Genomic DNA, 11,110 nt, shown 5'->3' with positions numbered 1-11,110 from the left:
ACTTGATTGAACACTCGTTTGAAAGCTGAAAAGCTCACCTTTCCAACGTGCCTACATATATCTTTGTGCTGTTTCCGTGTCGCCTGCTATGAGCTGTATAACGTTTTTTTCGTATTTTTTTTCAGTTTTTATAGTTTTTCGTAAATTTCTCGACAACCCCTTAAGATAATTACATCATCGACCACTCGTTTGAAAGCTGAATATCTCACCTTTCCAACTAGCCTACATACATCTTAGTGCTGTCACCGAGTCGCCTGCTATGAGCTGTGGAAATTGAAAAAAAAACACATATTTAACGTTTTATACGTTAACAGAGAAACGACGGTTTTCTTGAAATTTTTTCAGTCTTTTTAGTTTTTCGTAAATTTCTCAACAATCCCTTAAGATAATTACATAATTACAGCTGTAGAAATTGAAAAAAACAGAGAAACAACGTTTATTTTTAGTCTTTTTAGTTTCTCATTAATATCTCGACAACCCCAAAAGATAATTTCATGATTGAACACTCGTTAGAAAGCTGAAAAGCTCACCTTTCCAACGTGCCTAAATACATTTTTGTGCTGTCTTCGAGTCGCCTGCTATGAGCTATAGAACGTTTTTTTCGTATTTTTTTTCAGTTTTTATAGTTTTTCGTGAATTTCTCAACAACCCTTTTAGATAATTACATCATCGACCACTCATATTAAAGCTGAATATTTTGCCTTTCCAACAAGCCTACATACATCTTAGTGCTATCACCGAGTCGCCTGCTATGAGCTGTGGAAATTGAAAAAAAAAACACATATTTAACGTTTTATACGTTAACAGAGAAAAGACGGTTTTCTCGTATTTTTTTCAGTCTTATTAGTTTTTCGTAAATTTCTCAACAACCCCTTAAGATAATTACATCATCGACCACTCGTTTGAAAGCTGAAAAGCTCACCTTTCCAACGTGCCTACATACATCTTTGTGTTGTCATCGAGTCGCCAGATATGAGCTGCAGAAATTGAAAAAACAGAGAAACGACGTTTATTTTCAGTCTTTTTAGTTTCTCATTAATATCTCGACAATCCCATAAGATAATTACATGATTGAACACTCGTTTGAAAGCTGAAAAGCTCGCCTTTCCAACAAGCCTACATAAATCTTAGTGCTGTCACCGAGTCGCCTGCTATGAACTGTAGAACTTACGAAAAAACTTTCTACAACTCATAGCTTCAAGGTAACTATTTTAGCAATTAAAAGACGCGCGTGACTAAAATCAAAATGCTTATATTTAAATAAATAAATAAATAAGGGGTTGAGGTGAATAAGGAGTATACGAAAAAATAGATTTAATAAACATTTTATTTGTATAAATTTTTAATAAATCGTTCGATCAAGATTCGTGGCTGAGATTATGCGTGGATTTCGATAATTGTAATTGCACGTGTCCATGTATATGTAGTAATTAATGTGTGAAGCTTTTTTTTAAAATTTTTATTTCAAACGTATGCTAAATGATGAATCGCATTGTTATTATCAATAATGTATATGTACAGGGTACGCAGTAAATCATCGAAATACAATGTATATTATTAATAGTACACATTAAAACCACCCACGTATTAAAATTAGTTTGAATCGTATTCGTAATGGCACAATAATATTCGCTTCGATTACATCATAATTTCCATTTAGTTTCTTTCCTTCTTTCTTTCTTTCCCGTTGGTTTAGTGGATCAATAATACAAAAAGAACTCGGTGAATTTACAAAGTTAGATATACTTAAGAATACAAAATTATAATAATGAAGGAAGAAAAAAAGAAAGGTTTTAATAAATAAAATTTAAAGTAATGTACAAGACTCGTCCGAGAGGCAAACTCCGTCGATTAAAATTGGTTAAACTCTGGCGTGTGTTATTTCTTGATTAGGTTCATCGTGATCCTTAAAATAAATAAAGCTCGACGTGACTTTCTAGTCGTTCTTCGTTCTTCCAATGCGAATTATTTAAATGATGGAACACGGAAGGCCGCAGCACAGTGGCAAGCAGATTGGCACGACGGCGGCGCCCGAGCTACTTTTAGACTTGCTCTTGCTTTCCGCCTCGTATTTATACATTCCTCTTTCCTTGGCCATCGCGCCCTGAAATCACAATCACCAAAACGCATGAGTACACTGAAAACGATCTCGAGTTTCAGCAGTTCTTCAAATACCTCGGCCCTCCAAGCACCACCTCCCTCTTCCTTCATGGCGAACATCTCGTGACCCGGTGGATAGTAGACCGGTGGACCAGTCACGTTCTTCGTCCTCGGAACGTCCTTTTTCTCCTCCTTCTTCTCGCTCTGAGCCTTCAGAGTGTCGATCTTCCTCTGCTGAGCCAACTCCTCTTCGTGCGCATGCCAACCAGCGTTGTAAGGACTATTCGGAGGCTGTTAACAACAACAACAACAAAATGTGTTAATTTCTCAGAATAGATGATAGAATGAATCCAGAAGATGCATATTAATATTCGCGGAAGACAATATGTAATTTGGCTTTCAAAAATAATCTAGAATGGATCCAAAAGAATCATATGTTTGTGGAATGTATCCATTTGGGTGTAATTCGCGTTCAAAGTTGAAAAAATGAAGTCAATGTCTTAACATTATAATGATTTTCTTAGAAACAATAATAGATAGAATTGATCTAAAAGATGCATATACACATTATTTCATAAGAAAATTCGTGGAATTACTTTCTACAACAGTCATCAATTGCATCACTGTTTAAATGATTCAGGTAATGCAAGTATTTCTGCCCACTGAAATCTGTTAACTTGAATGAAATAAAGATAACGTAATTGATATTACTCACTTCTTGTCCTATATTTGCCATGAGTTCGTCCAATTTCCTTGGAGGTCCGTTCTCATCCGTTGGGAATTTCCTTGGTAAGAGAGGAGCGTTCTCGTACTGCTCGTCCGGCCTTTGACCTCTGTAGGTGTTGGTCGTGTTGCTGGTAGACTTGTATTTGTAGGTCACGTTGACTTCGGGATTCGGACTCGGATTCTGCGGGTACATCTGCTGCGATTGGGGATGCGGTTGTTGTTGGGGTTGATGATGATGATGACCTGTCGGGAACGGTGGATTCTTCGGGTCGAAGACCTCGACGTCGGGATATTGGCGAGCGTTCAGATTGGTGAGAGAATCGAAACGTTGGATGGTCGTGGTGACCGGCGGAAGATGACCCTGATCGGGGGAATCTCCGCCCCTGTTCGTCGTGTTCGTCTCCTTGATGATGTACGTCTCAGTATTCCTCGGCGGATGCTGGTACTGCGGTTGCTGATGAGGATGAGAAGAAGGAGAGTAATGTTGATCCGAGAAATTCCTCGTGTTCGTTGTCTCGTTGTAAATGTACGTGTGCTTGTTCGGTTCGGTTGGATAGTTCTTCGGCTGGTAATTCCTCGTCGTCACCGTCTCCTTGATGACTTGCCTGTCTCCGCCGGTCGGCGAAGGCGGCGGGACGTAACGATTCTCCGCCTGGTAATTCCTCGACAACGAATTGTTCTCGTACTTGTTGTAAACGAAGCTTTTGCTCGGCGTCGTCACAGATTGATTTGGTGAGTACACGTACTTATCGGAATCCGCCGTTCCGGATCCGGGAATCTCGTAAGTGTACGTCTTGATCGTCGTGGTCACTTTCGTGTTACCGGTTGGAAGCAGTTCCGGATCCAAACTGGCCAGGATCTCCGGGTTTATGTCTGGAGTCGTCGTCTCGATTATGTCCACGGGATACGCTTGCACGTTGCTCACCTTCATCTGCTTGGACAAAGTCGAGGTGTTGCTTCTGATGGGCGATGGACTGGCGGTGCGTTTGATGTCACCGTAAGTTCCTGCAAAAAACGTATCAATTCAACAATTCAAGAGAGATTTATGAAGAGTCCACGTACCTTCGGAGTGCTGGTAAATCTCTTTCGACGCGGACCCATCTCGCTCAACGGTGCGCGGCTGGTAAACATCCTTCTCGACGATCCTCTTTCCAGACACGACCTTGCTCTTACTGTAAACCAAAAATCCAATCAAATAAACAAACACAATCTCTCATATACAAAACTTCTTCAAATTACAATAAAAACTAACTGAAGAACAAAATCGAATGTTTTCTCAAATGATTGCAGATAATTGTGAATTTGATAATCTCTTGCATGCGAATAGCATTTAGTAATTAAAGTGCAAACAAATTAGTGAACAGAAGTCTCATTACCTAGTAGTTATATAAAATCACTATTTTAAAACAGTGGGCCGTGAAAATATTTTAGGATTTTAAGGAGGCCGTGATTTAAATTAACAATTGTTATAATTATGTTATAATTATAATTTCGTAATCGAATGCAGCGTTTATAAATAAGATCATAAGTATTTTAGCAATTACTCACTGATACTCCGTTTCGGCGGTGAGGTTGTTGTTGTTGTTGTTGTTATTATTGTTGTAGCCTGAAACAGATATAATTGGAAACGGTGATTCATTCACTCTTGGCTCCAACTGCAGCCACAATACCAACGGCACTAACCTCCGGATTGCTTAACCTGCTGCAGATCGTCCAGCAGCGAGTCCAACTGGTTGATGTTGTTCTGCATGCGACTCTTCTCCGGCTGATGAACGTCGCCGGTGCTCTTGTACGAATACGACTCGTGTTTAACAGTCTTCACATGCTGAGAACCATCGGGAGCCTGAAACACTTATTCAAAGTTGTACGAATACTAAATTCGTTAATGTTTTTGCAGGAAAGTACCGTGTAGAGATACGAATCGTCCGTTGAGTATTCGGTGATCGGATTCGAGGGTTTGACTCGTGTCATCGAGCTGCTTCTGGCGTGATCCGAAGAGTTCGCGGATCTCGAGGTCTCCCTGTAACTTGTCATGGTGGAGGAGCCGTTGGAGATGCCCTTGGATCTTGGCACGGTGCTCTGAAGGTCCTCCAATAGATTATCTTAAAGAGAAAACATCAAATTTCATGATTTTGTTGAAGAGAAATTGTATTTTCTTTTACATACCTAAACTGTTATCGAACTCGGTGACGTTGTGCGTGGAGCCGCCGTACCTCGTCGGCGACATCGTTCGCATCACCTTCGTCTCCTTGTACTCTTTCCTCTCCACTTTCGACATTTTCGCTGAAAAAAGGAACAGAACGAAATGCAACACAAAAATTACTGGCAGCAGATGTTAAATCGAGTGTGTCTTAAGTGAGAGAGGGTGGTGATCCTGACTCTCAAGCGCGCTCCCCCGAAATAGACCGGAGAGGAAATTATGACTGATCTAGGTCATATACAAAGGAGCATAAATAGACGTCGTATCTGTGCCAACGTCTGATCTCAGTAGAAGAAGAAAAAAAACGATTTTCGGTGGAGGAGTTTTCAAAGTTTTTTCTTTAATTATTTTAAGTAGGATCATCATTTCTTATTAATGCATTAATTCACAATCATATCTATCATAATACAGATGATGGGAATGGAAATGTTGTGCAGTTTGCTTTCAAACGTTTAATTTAATGTCGCTGCGCGTTCACTGCCAAAAGGAGGCGAGCGGTTTTCTTGGAATCGCCACCACCGATTTAACTATGATCTCTGCACGGAACAAATGCAACTCGTCCACACAGCCAGGACCGTCGCAAGCCTACTTATTGAAACAATTAAAAAACGCTCCCATCTCTAATTGCACATTACAATTAACGAGCCAACGTTTTCGTATTGATTAAACAGTAAATTTAAACTACATTTCAAAAATCCTCACAAATTTTCAACCAGATGAGATCTTTTTAATATCTGTTAAAATTCTCAAACATAACAGCTAATTAATTTTCTAATTTAGTCACGACTAATTGCTGCGCAATTTCAAGGATTTCTCCATATAAGTCATGGAAATCTGAAGGTCTCAAACCATAACGAAACTTGCATCTGCTAATCATCATTAATAAACTGCCCTAATTAATAATTTAAATTCGCTCATTTTTATTTCACACTAATACAAACAGTTCTAATTCACTAGGAATGATCAATAATCGTAGTTAATTTGTGACAATTTCTAATAAGATTATCATTTTTTGTTCTGTTTTAAATTCACTTCTCGTATCGTTTTTTTTTGTATAGCACTTTTATTGTTTGTGAATCGTAATGTACAAAAATAGTAGAAAGTTCGCTTACAAAATAACCCAAATCTATTTACTGTATTCGATGTCTCATTTTTTTTTAAACTTAAACTAATTCAATTATCTTAAATTTATATAATTTTCAAAAAAAATCGTAATTTTATAACATTTTTTATATAACGACTTGCGCAACATTTACCCGCAACTTATTTAACTGTAAAATATAAGAAAAGTTTTAAAATTTTCGAGTTATTATGTAAAAACTTAAAATTTTTAACAACTCTTAGTTTTAACAAAAAAAAATTGGAAATTTTGCTAATCATCATTAATAAACTGCCCTAATTAATAATTTAAATTCGCTCATTTTTATTTTACACTAATAGAAATAGTTCTAATTCACTAAGAATGTTCAATAATCGTAGTTAATTTAAGTCAATTTCTAATAAGATTGTCACAAAGAAACTTTTTCAAAATCTGTTTTAAATTCACTTCTCGTATCGTTTTTTTTTTGTATAGCACTTTTATTGTTTGTGAATCGTAATGTACAAAAATAGTAGAAAGTTCGCTTACAAAATAACCCAAATCTATTTACTGTATTCGATGTTTCATTTTTATTAGACTTAAACTAATTCAATTATCTTAAATTTATATAATTTTCAAAAAAATCGTAATATTATAACGTTTTTTATATAACGACTTGGGCAACATTTACCCACAACTTATTTAACAGTAAAATATAAGAAAAGTTTTAAAATTTTCGAGTTATTATGTAAAAACTAAAATTTTTAACAACTCTTAGTTTTAACAAAAAAAATGGAAATTTTCGAGAAGTTGCAAAATCCAATATATTGAAGTTAGCGCACCCATTTGAAAGGTGGCAGTTTCTAGTTTAAGATTATTGTTGAATTATGTAATTATTCTGCGTGGTTATCTTGTAATTGAATAAAATGTGAAGATGGAGCATTTTCAGCAATGACACTTTTGACAGCTCGTAGCAGATGAACGGATGACAGCAGCAATCTGACAATGGGTTTGTTGGAAAAGTCAGACTTTTAACTATAATTTCATACTAAATTTATAGACTATTTGTAATAGAAAAGTGTATGTAATAGAATAATCCATTATTAACATATATGCAAAATTGAATGAAATTTATTGAAAAACGACTACGTCATGTTACGTGGAAGAAATATTGAGCAGAAAACAAACAAAAAAAAAATAAGACAATAGTTTATGAGCCATAGATTTTAGCTTCAATTTGCATATTCATAAATTGAAATGCCTACGAATCCGTAGGTTGATGAAAATGTTACTTATTGAAATTATCGATGAAGATTTTCAATGTTTCTGTCCAAGTTTTAGTAAATTTTATAATTAGAAAGTTGCACAGAATTAGCTTAAAGATGTTTGTCTTCTCTTTGCGATTTTGGCAGATGAAAACGTTTAAATTATGGTTTAAGATTCGTATTTATCTGCAAGTTGATGAAAGTGTTGTTTATTGAAATTATTGATGAAGATTTTCAATGTTTTTCGTTATTTAAACGTACCCAATTTTAACAAATTTACTATAAAATTTCATTACTTTATAATTTGATTAAATTCTGCTTATTTCTAAACATTTTCCTTCATTTTAGACTTTAGTGTTTTTATTGAAATTATTGATGAAGTTTTTAAATGTTTGTGCCCAGTTTTAGCAAATTTTATAATTAGAAAGTTGCACAGAATTAGCTTAAAGATGTTTATTTCTTCACTTTGTGCAATAATTCGATTTTGGCATATGAAAACGTTTAAATTATGCTTTAAGATTCGTCTTTACCCGTAAGTGTTGTTTATTGAAATTATTGATGAAGATTTTCAATGTTTTTCGTTATTTAAATGTACCCAATTTTAGCAAAGTTAATATAAAATTTCATTACTTTATAATTTAAATAAATTCTGCTTATTTCTAAACGATTTGCTTCATTTCAGCATCAATTTTTACATCCAATTTCATTAATTTTCAATTTAATTAAATTCTGCATATTTCCAAACAATTTCCTTCATTTTAGACTTTAGTGTTTTTATTGAAATTATTGATGAAGTTTGTCAATGTTTGTGCCCAGTTTTAACAAATTTTATAATTGGAAAGTCGCGCAGAATTAGCTTAAAGATGTTTGTCTTCTCTTTGCGATTTTGGAAGATGAAAACGTTTAAATTATGGTTTAAGATTCGGATTTATCCGTAAGTTGATGAAAGTGTTGTTTATTGAAATTATTGATGACGATTTTCAATGTTTTTCGTTATTTAAACGTACCCAATTTTAACAAATTTACTATAATATTTCATTACATTACAATTTATTGAAATTCTGCATATTTCCAAACAATTTCGTTCATTTTAGACTTTAGTGTTTTTATTGAAATAATTGATGAAATTTTTAAATGTTTGTGACCAGTTTTAGCAAATTTTATAATTAGAAAGATTCGTATTTATCCGTAAGTTGATGAAAGTGTTGTTTATTGAAATTGTTGATGAAGATTTTCAATGTTTTTCGTTATTACATTTAACCCAATTTTAGCAAATTAATTAATTAATTTCATTACTTTATAATTTAATTAAATTCTACATATTTCCAAACGTTTTCCTTCATTTCAGCATCAATTCGTACATCCAATTTAATTTCTTTCTAATTTAATTAAATTCTGCTTATTTCTAAACGTTTTGCTTCCCTTTACAATTAATTCAAATTCTACATATTTCCAAACGTTTTCCTTCATTTTATTGTTTTTTTTTTTATTGAAATTTTTGATGAAGTTTTTAAATGTTTGTGCCCAGTTTTAGCAAATTTAATAATTAGAAAGTTGCACAGCTTAATCAACTTAAATATGTCTGTGTTTTTTATGTATTCGATTTAGATGTAAACGCTTGAATTACGAAATAATTGGATCGTAAAATTGGCGAATTATAATTGCGCAATGAAGAAAGCAACTTTATAAATACATTTTTTTTTTGGTCAGATTCGTCGCCAGCCGGCGTCTAAGGTCAGGAAGACAAGCATATGGTCTGCGTACACGTCACCATCTCCTTGAGATGACGAAAGACGAGAACAAGACAAAACCAAGAAATACAGAAGAGGAAAGAGCAGGAGAACGCATCGGTTGAATAGAGAGATCCGAGCTGGCGAGATAAAATAAAAAGTGAACAGTTTGTTCTTGTCTCTTGTCCAGCGGAATTCGTGCGATGTCGAACGGGCGCAAGGCATTCCAGAATACAGCAACCTTGACACACTTGACTTTGCCGATGATACGGATTGCCAAAACGAACACCAAAAAAAAGCTTTCAAAATCGTTAAAAAAAAATTCGTAATCGCTTCGCGAATTTACAAACAATGGGTGGATTCTGAGCAGCGACCCGCGAATTTAACTTATTTGACCTAAAACGTCTTCTACATGTTACATTGACGGTGTAAATCTAAAAGAATCTATGAATCTTGAACCGGATGGAAACGGTTGTTAATTGCGCAAAATGCAATCAAACAATTTGTATAATTAATTAGAGGATGTTCTTTGAAAATGTTTACGTTTCGCGTCCGTCACGTAATTTGTAAAGTTATGCGCGTGACGTCTTGCAGATATGCTCGTAATCTCCCGAAGATTGATCCCAGTTTAGAACTATTCGAATCGTTTTCTTCTTCGATAACAGCACACTACGATTCATTCACCCTGCGCCTTCGGCCGCAACTGCCTGCATTCGATTCCGTAATATTTTAACTCGATTGTCATTAGAAACGTCTTTGTCGTTTACAGTTTCTGATGGCCATCAGTTCTGCAATTGCCTTCCTAATAGACAATAAGTCACGAGTTTGAAACGTCTGCATTATCTTTGAATAATGCTAAATATCATTTAATTTATGTAACTTAGATAAAGACTACTTTCACCATTGGCCTGTCCTGTTCTGTAATGTTAACAATTTTCTTCATTTTTAGCTACAATTTCATTAAATTATGTATATTTCTAAACTTGTTCCTTTATTTTTTTGCTTCAATATCTAAATCGATTTTCATTAATTTTTAATTTATTTAAATTCTGCATATTTCCAAAGTTTTTCCTCTATTTTAGCTTCACTTTTTCATCTAGTTTTATTACTTTACAAATAAATGGAATTCTGCATATTTTCATAAGTTTTCTTTCATTTTAGCTTCAATTTTTAAATACAATATCATTGCTTTACAATTTATTTAAATTCTTCATATTTCTAAACTTTTTCCTGTATTTTCGCTTCAATATTTACATTCAATTTCATTACTTTACAATTTATTCAAATTCTGCAAATTTCCAAACGTTTTCCTTCATTTTAGCTGCAATTTTTACATTCAATTCAATTAGTTTACAATTTATTCAAATTCTGCATATCTTCAAACCTTTTCCTTCATTTTAGCCTCAATATTTACATTCAATTTCATTACTTTACAATTTATTTAAATTCTTCATATCTCCAAACTTTTTCCTACATTTTGACTTCAATTTTTACATGCAATTCAATTAATTTACAACTTTTCAAATTCTATATATTTTCAAACTTTTTCCTACATTTTAGCTTCAATTTTTACACACAATTCAAATACTTTACAATTTATTTAAATTCTGCTAATTTCCAAACATTTTCCTTCATTTTAGCATCAATTTTTACATACAATTCAATTACTTTACAATTGATTCAAATTCTGCAAATTTCCCAACTTTTTCCTATATTTTCGCTTCAATATTTACATTAAATTACATTACTTTACAATTTTTTCAAATTCTGCATACTTCCAAACCTTTTTCTTCATTTTAGCTTCAATATTTACACACAATATCCTTTCTTCACAATTGATTGAAATTTTGCACAATTTCCTTTATTTTGTCTTGGATTTGTTGCATGAAAATGCAAAAAATTGTATTTAGTTCTCACCAAATTTGTATGATACTATAATTCACTGAATGTATTCACAAAATGTATGCAACTTACTTAATAAATTGTACAAATAAATATTGTTGGCAAACAC

General features: G+C 33.8%; 1 protein-coding gene across 2 annotated transcripts in view; it reads right to left on the bottom strand.

The window, feature by feature from the left end:
* Positions 1 to 1,453: 1,453 nt before the first annotated feature.
* Positions 1,454 to 11,110, bottom strand: part of LOC108561924 (E3 SUMO-protein ligase SIZ1) — a 12,487-nt gene continuing 2,830 nt past the window's right edge. For both annotated transcript variants that reach the window (XM_017920073.1, XM_017920081.1), the window contains exons 2-9: positions 4,993 to 5,109; positions 4,732 to 4,928; positions 4,510 to 4,669; positions 4,375 to 4,432; positions 3,889 to 3,998; positions 2,816 to 3,831; positions 2,176 to 2,391; positions 1,454 to 2,104 (exon numbers count right to left, since the gene is read on the bottom strand). In XM_017920073.1, the coding sequence (XP_017775562.1) occupies positions 1,970 to 2,104; positions 2,176 to 2,391; positions 2,816 to 3,831; positions 3,889 to 3,998; positions 4,375 to 4,432; positions 4,510 to 4,669; positions 4,732 to 4,928; positions 4,993 to 5,104 (2,004 nt within the window). In that variant the 5' untranslated portion in view covers positions 5,105 to 5,109 and the 3' untranslated portion in view covers positions 1,454 to 1,969. The remainder of the gene's footprint in view (positions 2,105 to 2,175; positions 2,392 to 2,815; positions 3,832 to 3,888; positions 3,999 to 4,374; positions 4,433 to 4,509; positions 4,670 to 4,731; positions 4,929 to 4,992; positions 5,110 to 11,110) is intronic.

This window comes from Nicrophorus vespilloides, unplaced genomic scaffold (assembly GCF_001412225.1).
Source record: "Nicrophorus vespilloides isolate i.1.1-1 unplaced genomic scaffold, Nicve_v1.0, whole genome shotgun sequence".
Taxonomy (NCBI): Eukaryota; Metazoa; Arthropoda; class Insecta; order Coleoptera; family Silphidae; genus Nicrophorus; species Nicrophorus vespilloides.
The sequence above is the reverse complement of the archived record's forward strand: the minus strand, read 5'-3'. Positions and strand labels throughout refer to the sequence as shown.